At 39.6% G+C, this 18,368-nt stretch overlaps 1 protein-coding gene across 1 annotated transcript in view; it reads left to right on the top strand.

Moving 5' to 3' along the window:
• Positions 1–6,412: 6,412 nt before the first annotated feature.
• SPMIP2 (sperm microtubule inner protein 2) overlaps positions 6,413–18,368 on the top strand; it is a 119,606-nt gene continuing 107,650 nt past the window's right edge. The window contains exon 1 of the mRNA XM_061140706.1: positions 6,413–6,476. Coding sequence (XP_060996689.1) covers positions 6,413–6,476 — 64 coding nt within the window. The remainder of the gene's footprint in view (positions 6,477–18,368) is intronic.

Genomic DNA, 18,368 nt, shown 5'->3' with positions numbered 1-18,368 from the left:
AGGCGATAGCAATTCTAATGTTTTGTGGTTTTAATCTTGTTAAAACAATGTTTTTCTATAAAAAACATGTGCGCTATAATCCCTAATTGTATTAACTACAACCATGAGAAGTTGGGTTGATTGGAGGGGCAGGAAATAGAATTGCTGGTGCCAACTCACCTGAATTCTAGCTGCATGAAGAGGAGGAAGAATACAGACCCTTTCATGAACTGGCCTTTGAAAACCCAAATATAAAAAGAAAGGTTGTGGTGGTCACACTTTATTGTTCTATTTACTTATCTTCATTATTTATTTATTTTATTGAAGTATAGTTAATTTATAATGCTGTGTTAGTTTCAAGTAAATAGCAAAGTGATTCAGTTATGCATATATATATATTATTTTTCAGAATTTCTTCCATTATAGGTTATTACATGATACTAAGTAAAGTTCCTTGTGCTATATAGTAAGTCCTTTTTGCTTACCTATTTTATGTTTAATACTGTGTATATGTTAATCCTAAACTCTGAATTTTGGGCTTCCCTGGTGGCTTAGTGGTAAAGAATCTGACAGCCGATACAGGAGTCACAGGTTGGATCCCTGGGCTGGGAAGATCCCCCGGAGAAGGAAATGGCAACCCACTCCAGTATTTCTCCCATCTAAGTACTAACCAGGCCCGACCCTGCTTAGCTTTCGAGATCAAATGAGATTGGGCGCGTTCAGGGAGGTATGGCTGTAGATCCACTCCAGTATTTCTTGCCGGGAAATCCCATGGACAGAGGAGCCTGATGAGCTACAGTCCATGGGGTCACAAAAGAGATACAACTTAGTGGCTGAACAATAACGACAACAAAACTCCTCATTTATCTCCCCTCCACCCCTGCTATCCTCTTTGGTTTGTTTTCTTTGTCTATCAGTCTGTTTCTGCTTTGTAAATAAGTTCATTTGTATCATTTTTTTAGATTCCACATATAAGTGATATCATATGATATTTGTCTTTTTCTGTCTGATTTATTTCACATTATATGATAATTTCAGTGTCCATGATGGTCACACTTTAAATGTATATTCATCATGTGTATTTCTAAGGGAAGACTGGGGAGAGGCCAACGTAAGGGGGAGGTGATGAGACTAATATTGCAGCGGATATTTACTGCACATATACTAGACGTTTGGTACCAGAACAAGCATTTTATACACATTATGCTCTTTGCCCTATAGCGGGCACCATTATTCTCATTTTACAGAAAATCAGCTTGCCAATGACACATGGCAGATTGCTGGCATTTGAGGCCAGGTGTGTGACTCCTTTGTGTGAGTTTCCCAGATTGTTGTCTAAAAACGGGAATGTAAGCAAAAGACTTAAAAATATTTGGCACTTAATGGTATAAAGAAAGATTCACCAGTGCAGGGGTGGCCAAGCTCCCCAGTCTGCAAAATGTACTTAGTAATAGGATATTTCAGCATTAGTATGTAATTTTAGCAAGTTCTGACCTATATTCACCTGGAGGGAATTTCCATTGCTGTATTATGGGAATTTCTAGTTTGTGTCACTTTCTGTCATTAAATGTATAGCCTGATGCCTTCCCAAATGCTGGACCAGGCGTTTTTGCAGGGCTCAGCACTGTACCATGAAATGGTTTTCAATTCTCAAGTAGCTGTTACATTAGCAAAGTAAGACAATAGCCAACATTTCATTTGTGCCGACCAGTAAACCCTGAGCGTCATCAGAGAAGGCTGCTGCTGATTAATAAACAATAGGGATTTTCTCTAATAGAAGTGCATCTGGTAGCTGTGGGAAACCGTCTTTAATCCCCTGTAATGAGTTTAGAGGCTGTCAGAACATTTGATGACAATGTGGGCTTCATTTTAGCTGCTCAGTTAGCCTGTTACGTCCACACTGAGTTAACACCATCATTCTACTTACTGGCCTTGGTTTTCTCTCTTTCTCTTGATTTCTCCATTTTATTTTGTGGTCCTACTACTCACCGTCACTGAGGCTGGAGAACCTGGGTCCTCCCGACTCCTTACAACCTTGACTCAGCACCTTTCCCGAATGCATCCCTTCTCCACCCGCTCTGTCACTTCTGCCTTAGCCTCACTTGCCTGGACCACTTCCAACCCTACCTGCTGCTCCCTAAAGCTCAGTCTCCACCCAGCCTAGAATCTTCTGTTTAAACCCAAGACTGAGCAGTCTCTGTCCATTTGAACCTTCGGGGATCCCCACTGCGTAGAGTAGATTCTCTGCTCCAGGCAGGCCTGGCAGGGCCCCTGCGGCCTCCTTACCTGTTACCCTCTGTGCCCTGCACAGTTCTCTGGGCTGTGTCTCCCCTCTGGGCCATTTGCTCAAACGGTCTGCTTTGTCCAGAACTCCCTCTCCACCTGCCCCATCCCCCAGCCTCCTTTCCTTGCCCGGATCCTCATCTTTGTTTGACACAGTTCAGATGTGAGCCTCACCCTCTGCCCCAGGAACGGCAGGTGACCCTCCCCTTTATTCCAGTGTCTCTGGGAACAAACTAGGGACTCAATGTATACCTGTCAGCATCATTGTCCTTCTTCACTGTGATTCTGTGAGTATCTGTCGGTGTGTCTACTGTCGTTCTTTGGAATGTTAGCTTATTCTTATACAAGTAGAAAAAGCCCAATGCCTGATAGTAAAAAATACACAAGAGCTATGACCAGAAGGGTTTTAGAAAACCATGCAAATAGCTCCTAAACATAGGAAAAGATCTTTGGTCTTGCTGATAAGATAAGAATGTCAATTACTATGTGACCATTTTTTATCTGTCATAAATCTAGAAGTTTGATAAAAACACTCTGTGGGTAGTGTGTGGAAATAGGAATTCTCGAATATTGCTGGTTGGAAAACAAAATGTTTCAACCCTTATGAAGGGAGAAATTTGGCAATGCCAAGCTAACTTATATATGCTTTTACCCTCTGGTCTGGGAATCGAACTTCCAGGAAGCTACCCCAAAGATGTACTGCTAAATATGTAACAAAATATTTGCACAAACTCATACTTTATAATGGAGAAGGAAATGGCAACCCACTCCAGTATTCTTGTTTGGAAAATCCCATGGACAGAGGAACCTGGTGGGGTCGCAAAGAGTCAGACACGACTGAGCAACTGAGCACATACTTTATAACACATTTTATAAGAACAAGAGATTGGAAACAGCCCAGATAACCATTAATAGAGGTCTAGTTGAATAAAGGGAAGGTGGAAAAACATGTTTGGTTTGCTACTTTTTTTCTAAGTAAAGGGAGGATATGATTATAAATCTGTTTTTTCTTTTAGTTTTTCTAAGTTTTCCTTTAAGGAAAAAGAGGTATCAAGATGTAGATGGCAAGAATAAAAGCTAGACTTCTCTAAATATCCTTTATTTTAGGGATTTTGTCTTGGAACCATGTAAATATTTCATTTAATTATTAAATTTTTAATTAATTTTTCCTTTGTTTTTTAACTGAAGTGAAGTTGATTTACAATATTGTGTTAGTTTCTGATGTACAGCAAAGCAACTCAATCACTAACAAAATATAACAAATGAACCAAAATAAGTATTGAGTTGGTGAAATAGTCTCCCAGAGAAAAACTCATTCTCTCCTCTATTTTTCTTTCCCTTCAGCTTTTTGCCAGCAGAATTGCTGACCTTAAGCCCACAGCAGACTGTGAAGTTTGTAACAGTCTCTAAGGCAAAGTGGAAGCCTGAATTTCCAGGATAGGTTAACCGGAGGTCATTGGACAAAAGTGTATTTTACTAAAGAATTACTTTTCCTCATTCAGGTTCCTCCTTCCCTTCTCTTTCACCATCACAAAAACCCAAAACCAGAGTGAGAAAGCTGAATGGGTGGGCTCCTCTCTTCCCCTAGGAGGTTTCAAACTTGATTGTCTTGGAAAGTGGTACTTCCAAGGACACAAATTGGGAATTTTCAGAGAAAAGCTTTCAGCTGGTGTTAGAGAGCCCCCAATTATAGTAACAAGAACTGGCTAACCTCAGGAAGAGTAGAAAAGCCTCTGCGACTGCAGAGGTTAAGAGTGCCATGCCAAACAGGTCAAAGACTAGTAGCGAAAAAGACTGACTTGACTTGCCTGTTCTGCAGAAATAGAATAGCTTCTAGTTAAAGGATTGAGTGGTTAAAATGAAAAGCCCTCCTGTATAACACACTTGTGCATGTGCTTCTGTTACTGAGACCAAGATGCTCCTACTCACTGCACAACAGGCTAATGAATCTAGCGTCAAGGTACTGGAGCAAGGAATAGTGATTTTATTCAGGAAGCCAGCAGACGGGGAAGATGGTGGACTCATGTCCCAAAGAACCATCTTAGTTGAGATATAATTCAGGCTACTTTTATACTAAAGGGGAGAGGCTGTGACTGGTTGCAAACTTCTTGGTGCTAGAATCCTTTGTTCTTGCAATTGTCCAGGTAGATCAGGTCCCAATGTTCCTATAAACCTCCAACAAGACAAATGTTATTCTCTGTTCTGAAACTTTTAATCTCTATATGAATGGAAGACTGTCATACTTTTAAAGATCAGAACCTTGAGAATGGGCTATATTTTAGGCGAGAGGCAACATTCTTTCACAAAGGTCAGAGCCTGCAAGACAGTACAGGCCACAGAGCACAAGGGTTAGAGATAAAGGAACAGATCCAATTTGGAATCAGGTCTGTTCTTTTCTGTTACACATCTATGCAGTCTGGTCATGCTCTTTGGAAGCTGGTGGTGGACAAGATGGTTATTTGAGATCTATACCTGTGGACAGAAAGAAGCTGAAGCAGGATTGGGCAGAGGAAGAAGCTGAACTGTGGTAAGGGCTCAACAAAGCCTTGGCTCACCGGGTGAAAAATGGTCCCATGACAGGTGGAAACATATGACTTTATCCCCTCATCTCATTGAGTCTTCTGACCATGCTGCCCAGGGAGGGCTTGACCTATGACAGAGACCAGCTCCCTGCAACTAAAGCAGCCCCTTTTAAAAATTTATTTATTTGTTTGTTTTTGGCTGTGCTGGGTCTTTGTTTCTGTGCAGGGTTTTCTCTAGTTGTGGTGTGTGGGCTTCTCATTGCACTGACTTCAATAGTTGTAGCACATGGGCTGAGTAGTTGCAGCAGCTCCTGGGCTATAGAGCACGGGCTCAACAGTTGTGGAACATCAGCTTAATTGCTGTGCATTTTGTGGGATCTTCCTGGATTAGGGATCGAACCCGTGTCTCCTACACTGGCAGGCAGATTCTTTATCACTGAGCCACCAGGGAAGCCCCACAGCATACACTTGAAGGGAGACCTGGGGGCACATCCCTTTGCTAGCCGGCTAGCAACCCTCTCTATAGTTCACGTAGAGTGTTCTTAGCGTAATTTCTCTCAAACAAAAGGCATTACATTTTCAGTAAAGAATACATGCTGTATATTTAAGATTGAATTCAAAATTGCCATTAGAGTTTATATTCCATGGATTATCAAATGGTCAATATTATATTTCCAGGAAGGCTGGAATTAGCTGTTGATTTATTCATCCCACAAACATTTCTTAAGTGTCTATTGGATAGTAGTCTCTGGAAATTGAAATATGAATAAAGATGCTTTTCCCCTGAACTGGGAGTTGGATTCTAGTAGGAAGCAGAGAAAATAGACAAATGAAGCAAAGTGGAAGGAGTTTAACAGGTAGGTATAAAAAAGATGCCATAGAAGTTAAAGGGGCATGAAGGAGCCAGTGGTCAGCTGTGTCTGCAGACCTCGTCCTGGGAGAGGAGACGTGGGCTCCACCTCACAAAGGACAAGAAATATTCCCAGAGGAATGTTACAGGAAGAACAAATGAATGGGTAAAGGCTCAGAAGAACGAAAGAGCATCTTACACGGTGGGAACCACAAGTAGACTATGTGACTGAAGCATAGATTGTGTTTAAGGAAGGACTGGAATATGGGGGAAATATATAAGCAATTATTTTATTCATTTATTAATACAGGTTTTATTTGTATTTTATCTAGCCAGGTTTCCTCAAAAGCTTTTTACCACAAGTTTGTGATTTTTTTGTTTGGTTTTGTGATAACACCCTTCTGCACAACATTTTTTGAGGCTATGTTGAAAGATGGTGTTGACTGAGTCTGCCAGGTCATGGGTGCCATAAGGCTGCTCTATTTCTAGTACCCTAACAGGTCTGTTCTTGACTTGATGTTGACAGATAAGGGAATGAGATGTCTGGGCATCATTCCTGGGGATGCTGCGGCTGTGTGTCTGTTCCTGGGGGCTGGAATACTGAACAGTGTTAGAAGGAACACTCTGCCTTCCTGTCATAATGAGTCCTTAGCAACCACCTAGTTCAGGTCACAGACAGGGAAAGGAGAGACAGCAGACTCTTTGCTCTTTCTGGTGCAGATAAATTGGACTGAGGACGCTGGGAAAGAAAATCAGTAGCACAGCTACAACCTCGGCCATGGCATGTGTAACCTTTCGAAAACCAGTATCAGCCACAGTGGGGAAGCAGATGGTGTTCACAGGTAAAGGGCTTTTCTCTATCTTTCACAAGGAGACTGAAGCTTCCTTAATCACTCACCTATATGATACTCAAATGACAATGGACTTGAGGAGGAAAGAACCACACACACTTATTCTACATGATTCTGCTGCTCTTATTATGCACTCAGCCTGGGCTGAGTTGCCTTGAATAGATTTGTGATGCCCTGTTCTCACTAATTTAGGAATTTTTTCATATCATACAGTTTATGTTTTGTGTAACTGGGGCTGCTTTGATGTTAATACAAATTATAGTAGTGATCATATTTTCATTATTACTGATTTAAGTTTCTTGTATTTTGAGAAACTTGACATATTGGATTGATAAAAATTTGAGCAAGATGTAAGCTTAGTAAAATGTCGGCTGGCATTTTGTTCCTTCAACTTGCTTTAAATGATTTGGATGGTATGTCTGTGTGGAATTATGTATATGTATGATGGAATCACTTTGCTGTGTACCTCAAACTAATGAAACATTGTAAATAAACTATACTTCAGTTTTTTAAATGTAGTTACATAGACTATGACTAATTGTGATTTCTGCAAGAAATGTCACAATTTTATCTTATTTCCTTTATGTTTTAAAATTACAAGCCTATTTTTAAGCATATCCCTTGCTTATCTGTAAATTCTCACTGCAATCCTGAGAAGCTTGGCTCCTACTCTTTGCCACCCATTTATTTAACTGTTTAATTTCCACCAGGTCTCCCGCATTGCAGGCAGATTCTTTACCATCTAAGCCACTGGAGAAGCCATATGTATGTGTATACAAGTATCAGAATTGCTAACCAGTACTTCAGGAGAAGAAACTTGGTCGGCTAGAGTACAATGCTTCCTTACCTTCCTTTTGCCTTTGGGCTTAACGCTCTGCTCATTTCCAAAGTTACTTAAGGTCAAAGTTACCAAAGGTCAGCTCCTTTCACCCACTCCCTCCAGTGAGATTGGTTTATATATTTGTAATACAGTTATTCTTCTGTCACTGTCTGAATTCTATTCTAAAATCCCCCAGACTCCTAAATGATTTTTTAAATTTGCGTACACCAAGCTTTGCTCTCTGTGCTGTCTTCATGTTTTGACAACTTTGTAAGGTCACGTACCCACCATGACAGTACTTTTCAACCTTTTAAATGTCCCTGTGCTTCACCTACACATCCCCCCTTATCCCTCACCGAGTTCCTGGCAGCCACTCATCCTTTTTCTCTAAAGTTTTGCCTTTTCCTGGATATCATAGAGCTGGAATCATATAGTGGGTAGCCTTTTCAGATTGGCTTCATTCACTTGTCAATATGCATTGAAATTTCCTCCATGTCTTTTCATGGCTGGAGTGTTCACTTATTTTTATCGCTGAATAGCCTTCCATTGCAGGGTTGTATCACAATTTGTTGACCTAATCATCTTGGCAGTTCTGGAAAAAAAAAAAAAACTTCTATGAGACTTTTGCATGGATATGTTTTCAGATCAATTTGGTACATACTCAGCAGTGTGATTGCTGGATCATTTGGTAAGTCTCTGTTTAGCTTTGTAAGAAACTGCCAAGTTGAAATAAGTCAGAAAGAGAACAACAAATATCGTATCTTAATGCATATGAGTAGAATCTGGAAAGATGGTACAGATGAGCTGTTGGCAGGGCAGGAATAGAGATGCACACAGAGAGGACAGATGTGTAGACACAGGAAGGGGGGAGTGAGACGAACTGGGAGAGAGAGATTGACACATATACACTACCACGTGTAAAAAGTAACTAACTAGTGGGAAGCTCTGAATGGCGCAGGGAGCTCAGCTCTGTGCTCTGGGATGACCTGAAGGGTGGGGTGGGCGTGGGTGGGAGGGAGGGTTAGGAGGGAGGGGATATATGTATCCATGTGGCTGATTCACTGCCTGCCTTGTACAGCAGAAACCATCACAACATGTAAAGCAGCTACATGCCAACAACAGCAACAAATCAGAAAAGCAGCTGCCAAATGGTCTTGCATAGCAGCTGTACCGTTTTGCGGTCTCGCTTGCAGTTAAGTGAGAGTCCCTGCTACTTGGCACCCAGGTCAGCATTTGGTGGTCTTTCTGTTCTCACCTTTAGCCATTCTTACCAGATGTAGTTACGTCTCACTGCTGTTTTAATTCATAATTCCATAATGGCCAACAATCATATACTTATTTGCCATCTGAATATTTTCCTTGATGTGATGTCTGTTCATAATGTTTGCCTATTATAAAATACTTGTTTATTTTCTTACTGTTGAGTTTGAACAGTTCTGCATGTATTTTAGAGACAAGTCTTTTATCAGATAAATGTTCTGCAAATATTTTCTCCTGGTTTGTGGCTTGTCTTTTCATTTTCTTAACATAGTCTTTGACAGAGCAGAGCACGAGTTTTAGTTTTAATAAACAACTTTAATATTTAGTTTAATAAACCACTTTAATATTTAACATTTATTAATTTAGTTTTAATAATTGATTTTTCTTTCATGATGCTTTTGATATTATATCTAAAAATGCATCACCACATCCAGAGTCTCCTAGATTTTTGTTCTTGTTTTCTTCTAAAATTTTTTCCTATTTTGTGTTTTCATTTGTCTATAATTCATTTCACAGTGATTTCGTGTCTTTTAAACTTTTCATTTCCATCAGCCAATTGATTTCCTTTTCTCCTTAAGCCAGCCTGGGTTGGGTTTTCTGTCACTTGCAGCCATGAATTTCTTATAATCTATGTCAGTGTGTACTTGGTTTCATGTATTTACATAGCTCAAATTCTTATCATTTTTGATAGGCTTCAGGTTTTACATTATGTTGATGCATAATAATTCACTTCATGTTCTCCTATATTTTATATTTAAATTCCAAATTACCTCTGTTATAATTAAAGCTGCACGAATACTTTTGGGTATTTTTCCTTCTCTGTTATTTTCTCATGGTATGTTAACAGTGAGTGGAATTAGGTGGTGAAAGATACAAACTTATTGAGGCCAGAGACTTCAGAGAATTGTATAAAATATTATGAACAATATATTTGTATTTAAAGTCTACAAATAGTTTTAAAAATCACTGTTATTTATTTTTGATAATGGCGAGTTATATATCAATCTATCTGACTATAACATTTAAAATTTTTGCTATGAATATTTTAGAACATATCCCACTTACCTGTCACTCATATTCAACAATTTATCAAAAACTTCCCACATTTGATCATGTAGTTTTTTTCTTTTTCATTTGCTAAAATATTTTAAAGTGAATTTCAGACATTCTATTATATCCTACATATTTCACAAGCATGCATGCTAAGTTGCTCAGTCGTGTCTGACTCTTTGAGACCCCATGGACAGGCTTCTCTGTCTATGGGATTTTCCAGGCAAGAATACTGGAGTGAGTGGCCATTTCCCTCTCCAGAGGATCTTCCCGACCCAGGGATAGAAGCTGAGTCTCCTATCTCTCCTGCATTGGCAGGGGGATTCTTTACCACTGAGCCACATGGGAAGCCCCACGTATTTCACTGTGCATCACGCCCCCTCCCAAATGAACATATTCTTACATAACCACATTGTCATTATCACATCTAGCAAAATATAAAACTATCCTCTAACAACATGTAATTACTAGTCCGTGGTAATATTTCCCTAATTGCCTCTAAAATGCATTTTTACAGTTGATTGCAAAAATATGGATCTGAATTAGGTCCACACATTGCATTTGGTTGTGTTCTTTCCTTTGATGTCCTATAAGCTGGTACAGGTGGAAGCAGTGACAGACTTTCACTTCTTGGGCTCCAGAATCACTGTGGATGGTGACTGCAGCCATAAAATTAGAAGATGGTTACTTTTTGGAAGAAAGGCTGTGACAAACCTAGATAGCATATTTAAAAGCAAAGACAGGTCCATATAGTCAAAGCTATGGTCTTTCCAGTAGTCTTGTGTGGATGTGAGAGTTGGACCATAAAGGAAGCTGAATGCTGAAGAATTGATGTTTTCAAACTGTGATGCTGGATAAGAATCTTGAGAGTCCCTTGGATAGCAATCAGATCAAACCAGTCAATCCTAAGGGAAATCAACCCTGAATACTCACTCATTGGAAGGACTGATGCTGAAGCTGAAGCTCCAGTACTTTGGCCACCTGATTTGAAGAGCCGATTCATTCGAAAAGACCCTGATGCTGGGAAAGAATGAAGGCAAAAGGAGAAGAGGGCAGCCAAGGATGAGATGGTTTGATGGCATCACCAATTCAATGGACATGAACTTGGGTGAACTCTGGGAGAAGGTGAAGGACAGACAGGCCTGGGTATGCTGCGATTCAGACATGACTTGGCGACTGAACAACAGCAACGATAAGCTGGTACAGTCTTCTTTCTTTTCCTGTTGCAAAGACTGGGTCGGTCATCCAGCAGAAATACCCAACATTCTGAATTTGCCTGGTGTCATGTCATTTAATGCGTTCCTCTGTCCTCTGTGTTTTCCAAAATTGGAATCTGGCTCTTGAGGTCCAACTCTTTGGGCAAGCTTGTTGCTTGAATGCTGCTGTGGTCAACACATCATACACAGAGCAGACATTACAATTTCAATTTCTCCAAGACCCATCACTTAGGACCTTTCTAAGTTGTTGGGACTTAGTTCTCTTCTTTCTGAATTTGGAACCGATTTCAATGAGAAGCTCATGTTCTTGTAAAGATATTGGTGTAAGTGGGTATGAACTCTGGTTAGGCAAATAAAAAGTTGATGTGCTGCGTACTCTATATCAAATATTGTATAGTTGCAATAAAAACATGGAAAATATTTTGTCACTATTAATAATTAATGAAAAAGCAATCAAATAACATAAGAAATCATTTTAAAATTTATGCTGAATGCTGATAATGTGAGGAAAAACTAAGTGGATTATCAGAGGATGAGACAATAGCTGAGAAGTTTTGCAGAAATTTTGAGGATGATTTCAGAGCACTTTTAAGAGTTTTATAGAGTTTTCACTAAAGCCTAATTTAATCTAGATAGCATATTAAAAAGCAGAGATATTACTTTGCCAACAAAGGTCTGTCTAGCCAATGCTATGATTTTTCCAGTGGTCAGGTATGGATGTGAGAGTTGGACTGTGAAGAAAGCTGAGCGCCGAAGAATTGATGCTTTTTAACTGTGGTGTTGGAGAAGACTCCTGAGAGTCCCTTGGACTGCAAGGAGATCCAACCAGTCCATCCTAAAGGAGATCAGTCCTGGGTGTTCATTGGAAGGACTGATGCTGAAGCTGAAACTCCAATACTTTGGCCACCTCATGCAAGGAGTTGACTCATGGGAAAAGACCCTGATGCTGGGAGGGATTGGGGGCAGGAGGAGAAGGGGATGACAGAGGATGAGATGGCTGGATGGCATCACTGACTCGTTGGACATGAGTTTGGGTAAACTCTGGGAGTTGGTGATGGACAGGGAGGCCTGGTGTGCTGCGATTCATGGGGTCGCAAAGAGTTGGACACAACTGAGCGACTGAACTGAACTGAATTTAATTTTGGGGCTTCCCTAGTGGCTCAGATGATAAAGAATCTGCCTACAATGCAGGCGACCAGGTTTGATCCCTGGGTCGCAAAGATCACACGAAGAAGGGAGTGGCAACCCATTCCAGTATTCTCGCTTGGAGAATTCCCTGAACAGAGGAGCCCTGCAGGCTACAGTCCATGGGATGGCAAAGAGTCAGACACAACTACATGACTAACACTTTCACTTTCAATTTAATTTTAAAATCAAATTTTCCCTTTTTGCTGTAAGTGTAACACTCCTCATATTTATTGATAGCTATGATTGTTTTAATTTCAATCTCTTTCATCTCTAGTGAGACTCCATTATTCTGTGAGATGATTCATGTGTATTTACTTAGTGTACTGCCGCTAACAAACTAATATGCTGACTCATTATATTTTCTTTTTTGGCCCAATTTTAATATTTTTCTCTTTAAAAAATATTTTTTATTCTAAATTTTTATCATATATATTTGAAATTGAATGTAACAAATAGAAATTGAATCCTCTTTGAATACTGAAAAGTTGGTCATGAGCTTCAGAGGATACAAAAATGAACAGGAATAAGATTTTTTTTTGTCTTCTAGATACGTATAATCTGCTGTTCTTGTTAGAACATCATAGGTTGTCCCATTTTGCTATTTAATCTAAATATTCACCACAGATGTCCTGGGAATGTAGTGTGACATAAAAAGGAGACAGAAATCCAATTCCAAAGGCCTTGAGGAGTCAAATGGAAGAGGTGGGGATGGAGGACCATGACCTCGTGGGATGCTTCACAAACTGCTCCCTGTGCCTTTTAAGTTTCGTGTCCTACTCCTTTCTTTTGACTGGCATAATTAGAGAATAAACTGCCTCCTAGATGATGGATGGATCTTAGATTTTATTTATTCTGCAACTAATAAAAGGATAGAGATTCTTGTGGAAAAAAGTGTCAGTAGGCCCAACTTTTAAAACTTTTTTAAAAAATTGATATGAAACATATACTTGAGTAAATACATTCACCTAGTGTCCAGCTAGATAACATTTTACAAAGTGAACACACCAATGCACTTACTTTTTAGATTAAGAACATGAATATTTTCGCCATCCTAAAATGTTCCTTTATACCGTTTCCCTACCAATTCCCCCAAAGTCAAACATCGTTTTTATGTTTAGAATCCATATGTTTTTGATAAATGTGAGTTTAATTTGATGGGGAGTACTTTTATTGTCTGTATTTTTGAAACATTTTATTTGCCGGTTTATTCTTTCATGTAAGTTTTATTATCAATTTGTTAAGTTTTATTACACAGTGAAGAGATTTTATAGTTAATGTTATTTTGGCATTAAAATGGCCTTACTATGAAAACTAATATCATAAACAGAATTCTGAAGTGATTTTAAAGTATGTTAGAGCATGGTTATGTATTTTTACATCTGTTTGCAAACAAATGATACTATTTGTTTACTCAATTCCAGGTCCCATGCTGCTTTGAAGTTATAAAATTACATTTTAAAAGGTACATTTTTTATTAAGATTTTTAAAATAAATTTCTACTGGGTCCAAATTGAGAGACTGATGGAATAATTCTTATGGAATATTAAATTAAAAAGGCCCCATAAAAGATAATCTAATTTAGCCTATCATTTTTCAGATGAGAATACTGAGGTTCAGAGAACTGAGTCACCTGCTCAAGGTCACATAGTCTTGATCAGAAGGATGACAGCCTAGGCCTGCTTCTTGTTTGTATCATGAATGATGTACGTTATATCCAGGCGGGTGCGTGCATGCTCAGTTGTGTCTGATTCTTTGCAATCCCATGGACTGTAGCCCGCCAGGCTCCTCCATTTGTGGAATTTCCCAGGCAAGAATACTGGGTTGGGTTGGCATTCCTGTCTCCGAGAGATCTTCCTGACCCAGGGGTCGAACTCATGTCTCTTGCATCTCCTGCATTGGCAGGTGGATTCTTTACCACTGAGCCACCTGGGAAGCCCAAGTTATTCCAGATTACTAAGTAAATATATTAATGTATTTATTCAGCCATCAGAGATCTACTAGAAAATCTATACATGTAAGCCAGGAATATTGCAGAATTCCACCATGGTACTTTTGTTAGAAATATATTAGAATTGGAAATACTCTCTAGGAAATGGCCAAAAAACATGATGAATGAAGCTATAAGTGGTGAAAGAAGTACATAAATGTGTATGTGATTTTGAAAAGCTCGCTCCATTAGCCTGGGTTTCAGACCCATTTATTTCATCTCGCTTTTTGCCCTGTGAAACTGTCACACTCATAGTTATGTCTCAAATGCAAATGTTTTAAAAATAGAAAATGACTTCATACAAAACTGCCAGTGGTTTCCTATTAGAAGAAAGAACCAAACAGTCCTCCTGGAAATTCAACTTAAGTCTCATCATTATAATTCAAGAAGCAAACATGTCACATTGTAAAAAACTAATTCATGATAAAGCTTACACATTTTCATGGGCCTGACACATTTTGTTGGCTAATCTGCATTTTATTCTGTAATTATAGCATGTGATTTGCCTGAATCAAAATTTATCTACAGGTGACAGCAGTTTCAAATAAATCCTACCTTAAATAATTGGCCAGGTGAATCACCACCGATGTGACTTCCAGAAAAAAAAAATCAGTTGCTGGCATCACTCTGAAAAACATCTAAACCGAGCCCTTAGAAGAAGACTTCTAAGGACAAGCTTTGTCTCATACTCTAGTTTTTTGTTTTGTTTTTTTAGACAATATACAACTTTATGGTATGAACTAAAGGAGAAGAGCTGATTTGCTTTTCTGGGCTTCGATTTAATTTTCCAAGGTTGATACTCTCTTAGGTTACATTAATATCACTATGGAGAAATGTGCTCAGGATTAAGTAAAAAATGTTTTGTGTTTTGGAGACAGGGTTTGAAAAAAGTAACTATTTTGTCAAAGATTAGCGGATGGTTCACTGTGCCACCTGCTAAGAAATCAACATGAGGAGCTCGTTTCAAGGAGCAGAGCTGTCATGTCCTCGCTCCTCCTAACCTTTTTTCTTTCATTCTTTTTATTGGAGTATAATTGATTTATAATGGTGTGTTAGTTTCAGTTGTAGAGCAAAGGGATTGAGTTATACATACATATACATTCCCTTTCAGATTCTTTTCCCATATGGGTTATTACAGAATATTGAGTATAGCTCCCTGAGCTGTACAGTAGGTCATTATTGGTTATCTATTTTATATATGTTGTTGTTTAGTCACTAAACTGTGTCTGACTCTTGTGTAACTCCATGGACTGTAGCCTGCCAGGCTTCTCTGTCCATGGGATTTCCAGTGCAAGAATACTGGAATAGGTTCCCATTTCCTTCTCCTGGGTATCTTCTCAACCCAGGGATCAAACCCACATCTCCTGCATTGACAGGTGGATTCTTTACCACTGAGCCACCAGGGAAGCCTATTTTATATATAGGCATGTATATATGTTAATCCTAACCTCCTAATTTACCCTTTTCCCCACTCCTCTCACCTTTGGTAACCATGTTTGCTTTCTACATCAGTGAGTCTGTTTTGTAAATAACGTCATTTGTATAATTTTTTTTAGATTTCACATATAAGTGATAGCATATGATTTGCCTTTGACTTGCTTCCCTTAGTACAGTAATCTCTAGATCCATTCATGTTGCTGCAAATGGCATTATTTCATTCTTCTTATGGCTGAGTAGTATTTCATTGTAAATATGTACCGCGTCTTTTTTGTCTATTCCTCTATTGATGGACATTTAGGATGTTTCCATGTCTTGGCTATTGTAAATAGTGCTGCAATGAGCATTGGGGTGCAAGTACTTTTTGAATTAGAGGTTCCATCGTTTCCAGACATATTCCCAGGAGTGGTATTGCTGGATCATATGGTAGCTCTATTTTTAGTTTTTTAACGAAACTCCATACTGTTCTCCATAGTGGCCGTACCTATTTACATTCCCTCCGACAGTATAGGAGGGTGCCCTTCTCTCCACACTCTCGTCATCTTTTATTGTTTGTAGATATTTTTATGATGGCCAGAGATTTGATTTGCATTTCTCTAATAATTAGTGATGTTGAGCATCTGTTCATATGCTTGTCGGTCATCTGTGTATCTTCTTTAGAGAAATGTCTATTTAGGTCTTCTGTCCATTCTTTGATTGGGTTCTTTATTTTATTTTTTGATATTGAGCTATGTGAACAGGTTGTATACTGTTGGTTGCATCATTTGCAAATTCTCTCTCACCGTACTTACATTGTCTTTTCTTCTTAACCCTTCTGCCCACAGTCTTCTCATCTGCAATTTGAGGCTAGTAGTAACTATTTCAGGTCAGGAAGTCCCCTGGAGAAGGGATGGGCTACCCACTCCAGTATTCTTGGGCTTCTCTGGTGGCTGAGACAGTAAAGAATCTGCCTGCAATGAGGGAAACCTCAGTTCTATCCCTGGGTCGGGAAGATCCCCTGGAGGAGGGCGTGGCAACCCACTCCACTATTCTTGCTTAGAGAATCCCCATGGACAGAGGAGCCTGGTGGGCTACAGTCCATGGGATCACACAGAGTCCGACATGACTGAGCAGCTAAACCCAGCACAGTATCTATTTCATGACATATTCTATGATGATTTAATGAAATGAGAATGCCTGATATAATAAGAATTCAATAACTTTTTGGACTTAAAAAATAATGTATGCTACTTATTTTCTTCAGAAGATCTTGGAGAGGACTCAAAAATCATCTTAGAATCCTATTTTTTATGCTAAATCAGCCAAGTACACATTATTTCCTAAAGTCTTAAGCCATAAGTGAATTTTTAATGGGCACAGAGAGAAAAAAATCCAAGAATCTCTAAACTCATGGTTTTTAAACTTCAATGTGCATTGTGAATCACTTGGGAAGCCTTGTTAAAATGTACATTTCTGATTCCAGGCTTAGGAGCCTGCATTTCTACTAAGCTCTCAGGAGACACCCAAGCTGCTGGTCAAGGGACCACACCTTGAGCAGCGAGGACCTGAACTCTTCTGGCCCCTCTAGTCACTATTGTGACCTTGGACTAGGTGTTTATCTCTCTGTGCCTCGTTTACATCATCTGTAAAACAGCGATATTAGTATCTACTTCATAGGGCTGCTAGGAGTTTTAAGTGAGTCAATGTACACAGAGTACACTGTCCGTATAATAATACTTAGAGCTCACACACACATACATTGTTAAGCTGCTAACTATTGACCTTTTGTATCTTCCTATAAACCTGATCTAAATAATACCAAGGAAAGCAAGTTGCATTACAACAATGTTGTGGGAGAATGGCAGGTTTTTAAAAAATTAATTACTTAATTAATTTTACTGGAGTATCATTGATTTACAATGTTGCATAATATAGAATAGCAGATTTTGGAATTCTTCAGGTTTACCGCCTGAATTCCCGTCATCTTGGTTAGGAAAACGACCCGTCATTTTGTGGTCGGGAAGGATGGAGAGGTCGCCTTGGGGGCTCTCTTTGTCTGTCTCCCCTGAGTCGTGCTTCCCTCCCCTTTTTCCTCCTCTCCTGCTGTGGCAGATGCTAGCGAATTGTGCTTCTCAGCAAGTGATCAGGGGTGAAGTGCCTGCTATGTTACTAGCCCCAGTTGCTAGCAGTTATCTCAGAAAAGGTGGAACCTTTCACAGCTCCTACTAAAAGGCCCTTTTGACTACAGGTATCATGTTTTTTTAGTCACTCATTTATTTATTTATTTAACTTATTTAAATTTGGTTGCGCTGGGTCTTCATTGCTTTGCTCAGGCTTTCTCCATGTGTGGCGAGCTGGGGCTTCTCTTCTTGGCAGTGCTGGGGCTTCTCATTGCAGTGGCCTCTCTTGTGGAGTACAGGCTCTAGGTGTATGGCCTTAGTTGCTCCAAGGCACGCGGAATCTTCCCAGATCAGGGATCAAACCCATATCCCCTGCGTTGGCAGGCGGATTCTTATCCACTGTGCCACCAGGAAAGTACCCACAGATATCATCTTTAACAAAGTTACACCCCAGGGAAGAGTCCCAGACAGGTAGAAGGTTACCCACTCCTTTAAGAATAATGGTGCTTCTGGAGAAGGAAATGGCAAACCACTCCAGTATTCTTGCCTGGAGAATCCCCCCAGACAGCGGAACCTGGCTGGCTACAGTCCATGGGGTCGCGAAGAGTCGGACACGACTAAATGACTTCACTTTCACTTTAAGAATAGCAGCGGTCTGAAAGTGACCTCGAAACACTTACAGTGGTCAAATCATTTCTCTGAGGCAGCACTTTCTAAAATAAGGAAATAATTTCTGGAAGCTATAGAATTGCAGGCAAGGCAGTCATTTGAGAGGAGGAAGTTCTGTATCCGGGGTTGAGCTGCACAGACCTGGCAAGGAGCCCC

Source organism: Dama dama, chromosome 5 (genome assembly GCF_033118175.1).
Source record: "Dama dama isolate Ldn47 chromosome 5, ASM3311817v1, whole genome shotgun sequence".
In the NCBI taxonomy this organism is placed as follows: Eukaryota; Metazoa; Chordata; class Mammalia; order Artiodactyla; family Cervidae; genus Dama; species Dama dama.
This window is presented reverse-complemented; position numbering and strand designations above follow the sequence as displayed.